The 15,649-nt window shown below is 36.3% G+C and overlaps 1 protein-coding gene and 1 long non-coding RNA gene across 2 annotated transcripts; both read left to right on the top strand.

Moving 5' to 3' along the window:
• The first annotated feature begins 4,687 nt into the window (after positions 1-4,687).
• Positions 4,688-6,531, top strand: LOC132186229 (late embryogenesis abundant protein). Its single transcript, XM_059600088.2, has 3 exons — positions 4,688-5,089; positions 5,213-5,346; positions 6,279-6,531. The coding sequence occupies exons 1-3, from the start codon at positions 4,905-4,907 to the stop codon at positions 6,350-6,352; spliced, it is 393 nt and encodes a 130-aa protein (XP_059456071.2). The 5' UTR covers positions 4,688-4,904; the 3' UTR covers positions 6,353-6,531.
• A 5,020-nt stretch (positions 6,532-11,551) lies between these two features.
• Positions 11,552-14,047, top strand: LOC132186228 (uncharacterized). Its single transcript, XR_009440736.2, has 2 exons — positions 11,552-12,538; positions 12,777-14,047. It is a non-coding gene; the product is annotated as an uncharacterized LOC132186228 (long non-coding RNA).
• The last annotated feature ends 1,602 nt before the right edge of the window (positions 14,048-15,649 follow it).

Below are 15,649 nucleotides of genomic sequence, written 5' to 3'. Positions count from 1 at the left end.
TTTAGAGAATCTGAGTTCTGTTTGATTTCTTACCACGCACTGTGTACAAGGCGAGTAATGGAAATTGAAGGTGGCAGGCTGGCAGCCATGGACACAATCACGCAAAATTGTTTTTTCCCCTGAAAAACTTGAGTGTTGAAGGCAATTCTTTTTAATTTCTTTTGATGGGTGTCAATTGCATAAGGTACAAAATGATGAAGTTTTGTCTCGATCAGTAGATTTTCCATACGAAAGCTTTTCATGTTCAATGTTTTAAGGGACCCCGGTGTTCCTGATTCAAGGAAAGAAGCCCTCGCAAGAATTGGACCCTGGTGAAAAGCATCGGCACCCAATGCTAAAGCCTGCCAAGCCACTGCTCCATTGCCCCCAAAAAACTACACACATCTTTAAGTTTTTTCTCTGAGCTTCACAGTAGTTGAGTTAAATCAACGACAATTTACCCGACTACGACTTGCCTCTGCGGATCTGTTTCCATCTTGGTGTCGCAGCTCCAGAGCTTTGAGACTCTGACCACTCCAGTCTCCAGTCGCCTCCGTATTTCAAACCGGGTAATCATAAAGGAGCGTATCGGGAAGCGCGTCTTGTGTCCGGTGATGTTATCAACGCTCTCTCTTCCTAAATGTGCTTGCTGACGTCATGGATGCAGCAACGGTCGGGTGGTCCCACCTTATCGAGATACTGAGGTTGGTACTGTTGTAGTAAATGACGTGCCACTCAACAGTCCTAGACTCACTGGACAGCAGACTAGTGTACCCTACCCACTACGGCTCTCAGTCTCCCCAGTCTCTCACCAACCCTATTTGCCTTTTTGAATTTGCCCGTTGAGTTTTAGATCCTGACGAGGACACTCCCATCATATCAGATTCTGAAAACAACGGTAATGTGTGCACCTTGGGTGTCTTTGCTAAATGACTTGAAAAAAAAAGGTGGATTGAAATTTTAGCAAATTTAATTGATACAAGACAAAAAGTAAAAATATTTTATATAAAAAAGTAAAAATTGTTGGTTAATTTTGAGAAAAAAAAAAAAATATATATATATATATATAATTAAAATGTCCTTTGCTTAACACACCCACAATACAATGAATGAATTGAGAACATCCACCGTTTTTTTTTTTTTTTTTAATGATCTAGACCGACTTTCTACTAATGGCTTGAAAAAAGAAAAGCTTGTGCTTACTATTAATGTGAAAGAAAAACTTTATTCAACAAATCAAAAGTGATATCATGTGTTTGGGTGCGTGGGCTTCATTATTGTGCACATGAAAGAATCCACCCTTTTCGATTTAAATGTTTGTTGGTCATGGAATAAAGTTTTTTTTTAAAAAAGAAATTTGGGTTACATAGAATGATAAAAAATTAATAAACTGACATGTGTCTTTAGAAACGGAGGAAGGTGTGGCCTATATAGGCCATGTCCACCCCCCAACTCATAAGGAAAAAAAAAAAAAAAAGTTGAAGGTAAAAAATAATAATTTATAAGTTTTTTTTTTTTTTTGCTTATCGCCCCTAACAACACAATTTATTAGCTTTTAGTTCGTGCCCATACTAAACTCTGCCTTTGTTCTTGTGTGTCTCTAAAATGTTTGACTCTAAAGTATTTAACAGTATCTATAATTATATATTGTTTATGCTATCACGTTGTATAAAATTTTTCAAATAATATAATACTACGTATATCGTTAAATACTGTAAAATTTACTAAACCAGTTTTTTTTTTTCCTCCCTTCTGTTAGCAATGATTAATGAACTCTTAAAAACGTCTCTCAAGGCTCAAGCAGTAGACACCATTTTTCTTGCGAAGCTATTGGCTTTATTCGCTACCTTCGTTACTTGTCGCAGATGTTGGGCCCCTGAGTCTATCCACATTTGTCGTTTTCTCTGTGTTAGGCTCTCATTAAAATCTCTTATTCATTGACAGAGAGAGAAATGGGCCTAATTTGACCGCAGAGCTACCAAAATGTATTGGGCTAATCCCGAAAGTGATTTGAAACCTAAAAGTTCAATAAAGCCAATCTTATTCTAAACAAGGAGTGGATTGCAACCATAAATGCAATTTGGAAACCGAAGAAAGCCTTTATTGCCTTTGCGTTAACTTTGTTCAATACGGACAAACTGTTTCTCTGGTTTTCAAGTCGGACTGATTGTTTGGCATTTTATTCCAAAGTAAAATACTTGAATTACTGCAATTTTTATTATAATTTTTTTAAAAAAACTCACATGACACGTGGCTCTAATATAATAAGTTCTACGTAGATTTAGCATCCGATGAAAAATATATGCAATCTTTTAAATTAATCTTAATTTTCATGTGGCATTCCAAGAGCTGAAGGACAACATGTTGGTGATGGTCGCCTGGTCGGCTGTTGACTCAGCCACACGCTTCCGGCCCGATGTATCTACTATTGGACGAAATTCTCATTCTGGCATGACTGTGGAAAAAGTTACCGGCCCGGTTGATCTTTTGGACAGAATGAGCTGTGAATCTGGGCCATGTATGGTTTTGTTAGGCCTAGCTCGTTTTACATCAGCACCCAAACATTATAATTTATAAATGGGAAAAGAACTTCAAGCGGATGCAAGACCAAACCAAAAGAAAAAAAGGAAAAAAGGGCGAATCATTCCTATCAGGAAAATTGAGATAAGCTATTTCATGATGTAAATTATATATATATTTTTTTTATATAAAACAATATATATTATTATATAATAAATATATTGCTACGTTATTTAAAATTTTCAACTAACTTGACATTTCCCATATACTACAAAACAAAATATTAACTATAAATTATCTAGATTTCACTATAAACAGAGATAATCTTATTTCAAATAAGGAGGAAGCTAGAGTACGTTATTTAGTTATGATAAGGGATGCTTATATGAATCCGCTTATTAGAGTTATATATTCATAAGGAGTAATACTATTCTCTACATCCATTTATTACACTTATTTTATACTGGCTAACGTGATATATTTTAAGTGACTTTTTTTTTTATTTAAAAAAAAAATAATATAATTCATTCTATTTTTAATAATATTTTAACCATCTACATAGTAAATTGATGAATTTATTATTGAATTTATGTAAAATTCACAAATCTAATAATTGATCTATTGAATTTATAGGATGAGATGAGAAAAATATTGTCGTCAGTCATTCCTCTATTTCTTTTAGCTAACATTAAAAAGTCACTTAAAACGCAACGAGTCACTCGGTGTAAAATGAGTATAAAAAATAATATTACTCATTTATAGAAGAAATGCTATTTTTCACACCACATTCACAATACACTAGCTTGGCATAAGATAGTAACCCTTAAATCCATCTTTGTTTATGAAAAAAAATAAAAATAAAAAATAAGAAAAAAAATGCAAAGCCTCATATACTCTATGCCATGTCAACATAATATGACTAGGGCTGGGCACGGGTCGGAGCGGGTATTTGATTTTTTTTCCACCCGCCCCGCACCTTGCGGGTTTGGGATTTTCCAACCCGCCACCCGAGCCCAATGACCAAGATCCGCGCGGGTCGGGTATTTGTGGTGCGGGTTAACTAAGTGCGGGTTTTGCGGGTCGGGTCGGGGTTGATAAAGAGGTGAGAGTGAGAGATCGAGAGGCGTGAGTGACTGAGTGAGATGAGAGATCAAGAGCCGAGAGGATTGAGAGGCGAGAGTGACTGAGTGAGATGCGAGATCGAGAGCCTTCAAGGTGCTGAGTATCACAAACTAGAGCGCTGCTTCTTCAAGATGAGAATTGAGATGATGGGCTACTGGATGAGTCAGGATGACAACCTTATGTGGTAATGGATGACAGCTCAAGTTGGTGATGAGAATTCTACGGTTAGAATTTAAAGAAAATGATCTAAAGGCTAGAAATAAAAAGAGCTTTGTACCAATCTCCTAGAAAAAAGAGCTTTGCAGCTCAAGTTGGTGATAAGATTTCTATGGTTAGGATTTAAAGGAAATGATCCAAAGGCTAAAATTAAAAAGGACCTTTGTACCTATCTTCTAGAAAAAGAAAAAAATTGCTACGACTTTTACTGGGTAAATCTTCAAAGCTTTCTTCTTCTTGTTTCTCTTCTTCTTCATCTAGTGGACCAGTGATATGAATTCCACCATAGCCTCCAAATCATCATTTCTTATTTCTGATTTCTGATGAGAGATCGAGAGCCTTCATCAAGGTGCTGACCGTGGCACCGTGCGGTGCGGCTGTCGGGCTGTGTGTTGAGTGTTGAGAACTTGAGTGCTAGGTGCCGAAATCGAATGGGTTATGGGTAAGTATAGGGTTTTCTTTTTGTGTTTTAGGACCTGCGGGTAGGAGCGGGTCGGGGCGGGTACCCACATAGGAAATTTTAGTAAACCCGAAACCCGCCCCGCCCCGCACGGATTGGATATTATCAACCCGAACCCGCGAAAATAAACATTAAACCCGGACGGGACGGGGCGGGTCTGCGGGTTGGGCGGGTTTTTGCCCACCCCTGAATATGACTGTAGTCTGTAGTGCAAAGTATAACATCACTGTGTTCTATTTCATTTTTTTTGGTAAGACATCACCGTATTCTATTCACGCTTAAGTTATGAAAGGGGCAAGGGCAAAATCCACTTCTCGTCACGAGCTTTCGCCATTAATTTGCAGCAAAAACATCGATAAGCCTTTTTTTTTTTTTGAGCACCATCGATAAGTTTAAGATTCATAAGGTGGCCGACGTGACATTTATAACACTCAAACACTCTGATAACATGACTCGTGTGCAATCAAATTCTACGTGTCATACGTAGAATCGGGTTTTCTGGTCCCTTGAATCGGACGTCGTTGCTGACAATATCTTCTCTCACTCCAAAGCGGATCTTGTATATTTAGCTTAAGCTAGTGATATAAAGACCCAGAGAGGCACAAAGATGAATAACGCAATTATCCGATCAACTCGAATACATCCACCTACTTTGTTCTCAGCACCTCTGCCGTATAACGCTGGCCGGAAAGCGTGTGGGATCGGATTCAGGAAGGGCGCAACTATGGCGAGCCAGCAACCTGATAGCAAGCATAAGACGGACAAGGCCGACAACCCAAATGAGAAAACTGGGTTAGTTGTTGGTTTTTTTTTTTTTTTTTTTTTCCTTTTATTTATTTATTTAAATCAGTTTCATACAATATCTCTTTAGTCTTATTTGATGTGCTTGGAATTGTTGTGGGTGTATGTGGTAAGGGACGTGATGTCTCATTCGTTTGGCGAGGGGTACTCCACCAGGTCGGATGAGGAAGGATTTGGTGGGATATATGGAGGCAACCAGTCTATTCCAAAGCCTGAGCAGGATGGGCATGTCCATGAAAATCACCCTGGTAAGTCCCTCATCCAATACACGTACGGAAAAAGTTTAGTTCTTCTACAAATTTGGTCTATTAAGGGCATGTTTAGTTTTGTGCTAGGGAATTTACTTTTAATAACTAAAAAAGCACTTAGACCAACAAATTAAAGTGAGCTTTTCAGTAATTTTCTTTTTAAAGAGTAATGCTTAAATACCCAACTCGTATCCCCCCTCTTTAAATGGCCTAATGAGCACATTAATCCTTAGACTTTTTTTTTTTTTATAATAAATTCTGATTCAAGAAGTTATGAAAATTGTCACATCAATTTAATTATATGGGCGTAGGATATGAGTTGAGTATTACTCTATTTCAAATATATATGATATTTTATAAACACAATTTGAAGAAATTTTTTGTATTTAAGAGGAAATTTCTCTAGAATGCATGTAAGAAATTTATCTTACATACATGCATTGAATTGAATCGGAAGAAATTCATGCATTTGGGAGAAAATTCCTCTTACATGCATTCTACTCTCTCTCTCTCTCTCTCTCTCTCTCTCCATATATATATATATATATATGGAAATTTCTCTAGAATGCAGGTAAGAAATTCGTCTACATACATGCATTGAATTGAATCGGAAGAAATCCATGCATTTGGGAGGAAATTCCGCTTACATGCAATCTAGAGACGCGTTTTAAAGACAAGCCCGGTTGATGGGCCGAGTTAAAGACAATTTTCGTCACGGAATTTTAATTGAGACAATATTTTGCGGTGGCAAGTGAAAGTTGCATATAAGATATAACTTCATCTTTACTTTTAAATCATCACTTCTTTATATTTACTACGATTAAATTACTATTTATTTGTACTAGAATTTAATTATTTAATTTATATTCTACCCATAATTATTTTATTTATAATTAAACTTTTAATTTGCATATTTGGAATTGTACGTGAAGCTTATGACAAGTCCCAAGGGAGCGAAGTGAAGGAGAAGGAAAAAGCGCGACACCAGACCAACGCAAATTCTTAGATTTTAAATACTATCCGTAACCTTTGTTTTCCGTATAGCCATGGCTAACGATGAGTGAGCTGCTGCTTGTCTTTCTCCAAGTACGTCTGTCTCTATGTATTAATGTTGCTCGGGACAGCTATTTTTTCTTCTCCCCTCTTTTGTTTTTTTCCTAAATAAATTTTGGCTTTTATGTTATAGATCCTGGGTATTGTTCATGCATGCCTGGCTTCTTCTTTTTTTTTTTTTTTTTTTTTTTAAATATTAAATCAGCTGGGCGTAGGCACGCTTGGCGTTCCTTTTATCATCACTCTGTTATTTAATATTGCAATAGAAGCATAATTTAAGCTTTATTGGTGGAGTATTTAAAGTTTAGACACACTTTTCGCAGCTTAAATATTTTTTTAAAAAAAGGTGATGTTATTTAATATTACAATAGAAGCATAAAAAAGGCCGTCCAAATGGAAAATAATATTTAGGTGTTCAAGTATGTTTTTACAATTTATCGCACATCGATCACATCGATTACGTCGATTACTTTGATGCACAAGTAGTTAATACGACGTTTTTGAAGGGGCACACCATCGTTCAAATATGATTTATTCTTTGTCTACTAGAGTTCCCCACTAGAGTAGAGGACGACCATGGATAGAGGTGGTTTTTTGAAATGTAATTTTTCGGCTTACAATGTTTTTATGGAATTTGATTAAAATATAATAATAATCATTTTAGCATACCAAACCTATCCATAATATTGTTTATCGTCCAAATATGGTTTATTCCTGTCCAAACGTTATGTTGATTAAACCCTTTATGTTATTTCTCGTCTGAATATGATATATTCTTCGTCCAAAAGATAAGAATATGTTTTAGATTGTTTTAGAGCTTTTTAAGTACAGGCTAACAAAATATTGATTTGATCACATTCTTGAGCCATGCGACAACATGTTTCACTGGGTTTAAGTAGGCCCTCCAGGGACCTTTAGCAAATGGTATTACAAGAGTATATCTATTATCTATGTATTGAATATTGATACAATATTGACTTTGTTTGTTAAAATGTTTTTTATTTTTTATTTTTGAAAATACGCTGTATATATGAAAATAATTTTTATTGTTTGGTGAATGTTTTGTATTTTAAACTACTTGTTAATATTTTTATTTTAAAAATAAATAGTAAAAGAAGAGATAGCTTTACCAAACAAAGTTAAGTATAACCATGCGATTAGGTCCTCGTTTAACCAAAAAAAAAAAAAAAAAAAAAAAAAAAAAAAAGCCCTAATTATGTCCCGTTAAATTTGTATGCAAAATAGCTCCTCAACAGTCAAAAGTCAAAATTGACTTTATTTAGTTTAGCAAGCATTCCCAATGGATGAGTCAAATTTTTATGTAAAATGATTTATCAAAACTCACTGTATCTAGTTTAACTAATAAATTTTTAAATACCTCTTACATCTGATTAGCTATATTTTTATCCATATCATTTAAATATTATTATTATTTGTTTAGAGGAATTGTATTTTTCTTAAATATCCTATTTTTCAACTTTTTGGGAAAAAAAAAGATATGGAGAGAGAAATAGTAGCTAGGATAAAATTTTGGAAAAAACAAGAGATGTAGGAGAGAAATAGCAAAAGAAAATTGTGGGGAAAAAAAAAACATGTGAGGAGAAATAATAAAAAAATGAAATGGCTCATGAGAAAAGTGCGCTATATGTAGCATTTTTTTTTTTGCTTAGTCTAATAAAATATCAGTTTTGCATTTTTTTTTTTTGCTAATCCAATGTAGGGTTTTTTTACAAATTTGATTAGCCATTTTAGATAAAAGTATAATTTGGCTCCTTTATTGGAAATGCTCTTAGCTAATAAATTTTTAAAGGCATCCTATATATGATTAGTTATATTTTGATCTATATCATTTAATTTTTTTTAAAAAAATTTGTTAGGGTTAAATACTTAAATACTGTGGTTTGTACTAAAATCAAATAGTTACCTGAGTTTTCAAAAATATCGCAAATGGTAGTTGTGATAAGCTCATAAACCCATTTAATACCTCTGTTAAGATTCTGTTCCGTTAAGTTTTTTTTAACAGAACGCTATGTCACCCTTACACGTGGGCGCCACGTGGTGTGGTATCTGAATTTTTGGGTGCCACATATTTTTTTTTAATTAAAAAAAAAACCCCAAAAAAAAAAAAAAAAAAAAAAAAACCAAAATTAGAAAAACCTGCGTACTGCCTAAAGAAAAAAACAAAAGAAAAACAAGTGTTCTCTCCATTCTCCTCTCCCCCAACCCCCTATGTTTTTGCAGGACCCAAATACCATCTTCGCCATCCCTCCCTCAACGCCGTTGCCGTTGTCGTCACCGTCCCTCTCAACGCCGTCGCGGTCGAGGGAGGGGTCCATGATTCTCTAACTGGAAGAGAAGAAGAATTCCAAGTAGCAAACTGCTCAAGGGAAATCCTTTTGATTTTAATAGCAAGCTTTGTGAACTTAGCAAACTTATTTGTTAAGTTACAAGAACCATATTAGCTTTTCCCTGTGAATTCACGAAGGGATAATATAAGCCACTACTATTACATTCATTTGACGGTATAACTAGAACGGTAGGAACAAAAAGAAAGACAACATTCCTTCTCTGGCCACTCCAACAAAACGAATGGGCATCAAGTGATTTTCATATCACTGCAAATCATTAAGGATTTTGGCAAATCATTAAGGATTTTGAGCTACATAATTTCATTTATCATCAATCCTTAGCCTATGTAGCGAATCAGGCATCTCATTCCCATTACCAAACTTGTGAAACTTGGATTCTAGAGTTTTTAGCGATTTTCGTTCCTTCTGCAGTAGGTTCAGGCACATCCACATGACAAGAACCCTGTTTTATGGGTTCATCAGGTTCACGCATGGCTTGCTGGGTAATGGGGGAAAATCTTTTCTTTGAGGAAGACCAACGGCGTTGAGGGACGGCGACGGCAACGGCAACAGCGTTGAGGGAGGGATGGCGAAGATGGTATTTGGGTCCAGCAAAAACCCAGGGGGTTGGGGGAGAGGAGAATGGAGAGAACACTGGTTTTTCTTTAGGCAGTACGCAGGTTTTTTTAATTTTTTAATTTTTAATTTTTGGTTTTTTGGTTTTTTTTTTTATTAAAAAAAATGACATAGCACCAAAAAATTCAGGTACCACACCACATGGTGCCCACATGTAAGGGTGACATGGCTTTCCGTTAAAACACTTAACGGAATCTTAATGGAGGTACAAAGTGAGTTTATTGGCTTACCACATGTACCATTTGCGATATTTTTAAAAATCGAGGTGACTATTTGATTTTAGTGCGAACCACGAGCACTGAAATAGTATTTAACCCTTTTTTTTATATGGATTGTATTTTTTCTAAAGATTATATTTTTTAACTTTTGGGAAAGAAGATATGTTGAGAGAAATAGTAAGAGAAAATTTTGGAAAAATGAGATGTGGAAGAGAAATAGTAGGAGAAAGTTTTAGGAAAAAGAGAAAACAGGTGAGAGAAATAATAAAAAAAAAAATGGTTCCCCACAAAAGTTTTGCTACTTGTAATAGCCATTTTAGATAAGAGAAATATTATGAGTCAATAAATTTCATATATTTAACACATATTCCCTTACGAGTGCGTCTTCTGTGTGAACGTTGCACAAAATTCACCTTTTGTGCAACCCACACAATGAAAGATACCTCAGCATGTTGCAAATTAGAAACATCTGATTATACTCTCATCATAAATCAAAACCAACAAAGATTAATACAATCCTTCACACCCAACCCCAGCTCACCGTCCTTCATGCCCAGTCGGCACCACGCCCAGCCCACTAGTGACCCACAGCGCATAGCCAGCCGCCATCCCCTGCCGGCACCCCTCCCAACCCACGCCCAGCCCACCCAGCCATCGGCACCACGCCCAATCCACTGGTAAGTTGATTTAACGCCCAACCCACGCCGGCCCACTGCAACCCATGCCGGAACACTGCAACCGGCTTCAAAAATCCGGCAGCTTCAAACGCCCAGCCCACCGGCACCACGTCCACTGGCGCCACGCCCAATCCACCGGCGTTTTATTGTTTTTCGTTTGGTCTGAAATTGTGGTCTCAAATAAACAAACACCCATAATATTTTCAACTAATATTTAAGGAAAAGTGATAGTGAGCCATTGAAAACAATGGGTTACAAGAAACGTCCACATTGGGGCTTACAAATGAAGATATTCTCTAATGGGGCTGGGCGGCGTAGGCTGGACGCGAGATTCTCGAAGCCAACTGTGCGGGGAAGAGCAGTGCAGGTTGGGCAGCGTGGGCTGGGTAGAGAGGGCATGTTGCAGCAGAAACAGACAAACAGTCAAGTTGGTTTTGTTTGTTTTGATTTATGATGAGGTTATAATCCAGTGTATCCAAACCTATCTTCTAATTTGGAACATGCTTATTTGGCATTCATTGAGTAGGTTGTACAAAAGGTGAACTTTGTGCAACGTCCACGTTGAAGATATTCTTTATTTCTTTACAATCAACTACTAAATTTGTAGACTTATATAGTTTTTATATAAGTTAATGATGAACTCCACAAACTCAATGGCTAACGGCAAAAGAATATAGATAAAATATAAAAAATTTATTGATCTCAACGTTTCTAATCTAAAAATACAACTTTGCTCCTTCAATGTCAATGCTCTAAATAGGGATAAGCTCCGTGGCACTAACGTATAAACGCCCGTCCAACGTGTTTGACAAGGTCAGTAAATCCAACGTGTTTCTTTCTTTTTTGTTTTTTTTTTTTTTGAAAAAAATCCAACGTGTTTCAAGACGACCAACAAGTCAAGAACAAAAAAAGTTGAACTGTGGCCAGCGCATAGAAGCCGTCGATTTTCATGGAGCCACGTCGAAAGCGCATCAGGATTTTTTCCTTCCGATTTTAGTAAGAGATTTCACACCTATTTTTTCTCGCTGATATTGCACGTTTCACGGGACTAGTTTTGTTTTTTTTTTTAAATAATTAATTAATTAATTAAATGACTTCACTTAAAATTCTCATATAACGAAAACAGCATTACCCAATTAGAATTTAGTGTACCAACCCACAGACGTGGTAATATATTATCCGTCGATCGTTAATGTGGTAGTCCAATTGCAGCCGTCCATTGCAATATAAAATGTAATCAGTAATCACCAAGCAAAATATCAGCTGTCTCCTAATTCTCCTTTGCCTTTCATTCAACGCCTCTCAGCTACCTCTGCTCCCTTTTCTCGTGTTTCCTTTGCAGATCTATGCTGCATGTCTTCTCTGCCACGCTTTTCGTTCTCGGATTCAGCTAGATTGCTTCGAGAGCTACACGTCAATGGCGGTTTCTAGAGGTTAAGCCAATAGACCCTGCAAAAACTCTGGTTTGACCTGTTTTGCTTTTCGAGAATTTACTTCTGAGAGATCTGTTCTAGGTCTGGATTCGAATTCATCTCCAACTGATGTTGATGATTGGGTTGCTAATGCTTGAATTTGAAACCGCTTCTCTATTTGATTTGATTTCTTATCGGCTTTTTTTGGTTTAATTCTTTTTCCAAATCAATTCGTTATTGCTGGACCTGCTTCTGTTTTGCTTCTAAGGTTTGTATCTCCGCTTATTCACTTCAGCCCTGGAGAGTGCTTGTGCTTTGTGATTGTGATCATTGCAGGCATGGTGTTGAAGCAGCCTTTTCTATCCGCTGTCTCGGCGTTTGATTTATCGGCAAGTCTTGCGGATCCACACGTGGCTCAATCCCAGTGCAACAACAGATTTGTTTTTTTGACAATCACAATTTTGGCAGTGTGATGTAATTCTATACCCAAGCAAAGAGGTTGATGATGTAAGTGGATGTATAAGATAATATCGGGACAAAAGGCCCGAGGTTGATGGGGGCTGAGTCCTGATTTATCTTTGTCGTCCGGCCTTTGCCATGACAGGTGCGCTTGCATGGCGGGTCACAAAAAAAAACATAATAAAATACGTACGTTTTTTTTGGTGTGAGGGGAGCGATCGCACGGGAGTTTGCCCGGGGTCCCCCCACCTGTGTGTGCTGCTTTTTCTGTGTTCATTTCTATTATAGCTCTCGACGCCTATGCTTTCTAACCGGATGAAAGAAAGGGGTAGCTGAGGAACATGAGCAACCATTGCAATTGATGCACTCGCACTCACCTGGATTTTAAGGTATCCTCTTACCAAGCCATTTATTCAGCTTTAGATTTTAATTGTGAAGGTAAAAAGTCTAATGAAATATTAGCCAAGGGTCCGTTTTGGCGGCCGATTTAAAAAATAGCGAAAACGTAATTGCTGTTTGGCCTTTAAAAACATCATTTAAAAAAAAAAAAAAAACGCACGATTAAACTTCCAAGCACATTTTTGCAATGTTGTTTAAAACGTACTTTTATCCTGCTATGCCAAACAGACTCTTAAGACACAGATTGCCGGGGATAGAAGTTCTCAAAATGGTTAGACTAGGCCTCAAGATGCATTCGTCATTTATCTCTTGGAAATTCTCTGACGTGGTAATTCTATTCATTTACTTCTGGAGGATATGATTGAGGAGTCTTAATGGTATAATTCTCGGTATATTTGACAAACAGAAAATGAAAATAAATATTAATTTTTGTTATTGGGAATCTTATCGTTGGCAGTTTACTGCATATATATGTGGAGTTCATCAAATCGACTGGTCCTTGTGTTTTAAAGGTAAAAGGTATATGCAAAAGGTCACTGCTATGGTTCCCCCAACTAATACAGAACAAAAATAGGGTAGCGTTATGTTATACGCAATGATTTTTTGATGCCCAATGCCTTTAAGTAGAGACTAGAGTAAAGGATTCTCTAAATTTTTATTTTCAGCAGATCTAAATGCAGGGCATTTCAGCAGTATCATTCATATCCATTTCTTTCACGACGAAGTTATAGTTTCTCAATGATATCCCAATATTTGATTATTTATAAAGACCTCCTATGCAGCAATTCAAGTAAAACTTTCAGGAAAAAAAAAGTACAATTTTTAGGGAACAAAGAGGGTAATGCCAAATACATTTTTATCCCGCAATACTTAGGTGAATATGTTGGCTAATAATTTAAAATTATAAAATTAAATGTAGTATCACCGTGAGATGTAATAAAAACAAAATATTGAAATGGAGAGAATTTTATTACACTTGTATATCATTACATCTTGAATCAAATATAGATTGCTTGATTGCATCTATTGTATGAGCAAGTTGCTATGTTGTGAAGATAATAACTTCATGTGTACTGGGTGGCCTTCTGTTGCATTTCTGCTACCCTTTGAGATCATCAATTGTATTCCTGTAAGCAAAGCTTTTTGGCAATTAGATGTACTTATGGCGAGGCCAAGCTTGGTATACTGACTCTAGTAGGAGATTTGACAAGTTGTTAAGCAGCGTGAGGCTATTGCCACCAGCAGGACTTGAAGGCTTGATTCGTAAGGAAGTTTTGTTTCTTTGGTGTTTTTCAGTTGCAGCAGATTCTTCCAAGGTAGAGCTGTGTATGCTATGCAATGTCTGAAGTGATGATATTGAGTATGATCTAAATCCTTGCATTCCAACCTTATTGATTTCCTAGTTTTCAATTTAAATATGTTATGCTATATAGCCATTATACCCCGTGTGACTACCATTGTCAATTTGCTTTACACAAAGTCTCTTTCTATTATCTTCAGCACCCTCTTTTATAATTTCATTTCAGTATTGTAACAAAGGTAATTAAGAAGAAACTTGTATTTTTTTTTTTTTTTTTTGTCCCTTTTATGTTGTCAAAGGCCGCATCAATTTCGCCCCCGTTTCTTTTGAAATTTATAGGTTTGGCCCTACTCTTAAGTTGCTAGTCTTAATCTTTTTAAACTTTTTAGTCTCTAATTTCATTGGATTGAGATTGGTGCTGCAAGGAATGCAATTTTTAAAATTTAGACCTTAATGAAGGGTCCAAAATATGCCAATTTATCGACCCAATCCGCACCTTAAACTCATTGGCCATCTCTTCTCTCGTCCTCCACCATTACTTGCTCTCCACCCACCAACTCTCCCTTTACTCCAAGGCCCTTGCTTCTTTGTTAGCCACATATCCTTACTCCTACCTTCCTTTGTCCCCTCACCCCCCTCCATCTTTGCTGATTAAAATAAAAAAGTTGAAGACTTATTTCTTCGCCCCACTAGACAATATAGAATACCACAATTTTATCAACCAGTTGAATGGGTGAAGAAAAAACATGCGAGAAGCTTGCTGGAATACTTGTAAAAAAGCAAGAGGCAATCTCCAAGCTTGCAACAATAATGAATACTTGATGGAGATTTTACTCTAGTTAGAAGTAAAGTAACAATCTTGTACAACAATTTATCTTTAAAGTAGATATATTCTTTCTTGTCCATTTATCTATTAAACCTTTATAAAAAGGTAAGCAACTCTTTGCAAGAGATCATGGAATATTTAATAGTTTGAGTGTCTTATAATAAGAGTCATCTTGAGTTTTTTTTTGGCGTGTATCATGCAGAAACTATATTCCTTATGAAAATCTCTCCTAATACAACTTTTAACACATAAAAATGTCTTACCTCCACAATTCACTTTTTTAACTCGTCAATAACAACCATACAATTACATTAGTAACTTGACAAATACGGAGTTTGAAGAGCATGTAATAATTTATCTCTTGTAGCCAACTCCTCTAGGAAGAAGAGGTTTCGTCTTCTCTATACATTATAATTCTATTAGGTAAGCGCTTTGCTCTTGCAATCCTTTTAGTCGAGCAAGATGAGAGAGTGAGATGGGTGTTTGGCATCCTTTTAGTTGAGCAAGATGAGAGTGTGAGATTGGTGAAGCATTCTTCAATCTAAGGGTCCTATTTAAGGCCATGTTTTTTGCTGTTGTTCATGCTCACCCAAATTTACGTAAACGTGCGGACCTGTAAACGTGCCTCCCAAATTTACCTTAAACTCATTCAGACAAGGCTTGTTTCTCATTTGGATTGAGCTCTTTAATTCAAAATTCAAAAGTTGAGTCATACTCAATTCAATTGCGCAACATTGTGCACGTGGCAGTAAATTGGGTGAAACTTAGGTTGCGTGTGTCCAAATTGTGTAGAGACTATAATTTGAATAGTTCTTTTCGGCCCACTGAATGTAGTTACTATGAATAGCTTGATAAGCGCTATTTATAGGCTTCAAATATATCATTTCCCTTTTGAAGCATATTTTAAGTTTTTTTTTTTTTTTTGCCAATTTAGTGAATATTTATTTTTCTTTGAGGGAAGTAAAAGTCTCTTTG

Source organism: Corylus avellana, chromosome 6 (assembly GCF_965113065.1).
Source record: "Corylus avellana chromosome 6, dhCorAvel1.hap1.2, whole genome shotgun sequence".
Lineage (NCBI taxonomy): Eukaryota > Viridiplantae > Streptophyta > Magnoliopsida > Fagales > Betulaceae > Corylus > Corylus avellana.
Note: the sequence above shows the minus strand (reverse complement) of the source record. Positions and strands in the feature narration are given on the sequence as shown.

Coding starts and splice junctions, on each gene's coding strand:
- LOC132186229 (XM_059600088.2), top strand. CDS start 4,905: ATGAATAACGCAATTATCCGATCAACTCGAATACATCCACCTACTTTG. Junction 5,090..5,212: donor AACCCAAATGAGAAAACTGG/GTTAGTTGTTGG, acceptor GTATGTGGTAAG/GGACGTGATGTCTCATTCGT. Junction 5,347..6,278: donor TGTCCATGAAAATCACCCTG/GTAAGTCCCTCA, acceptor TTGTACGTGAAG/CTTATGACAAGTCCCAAGGG.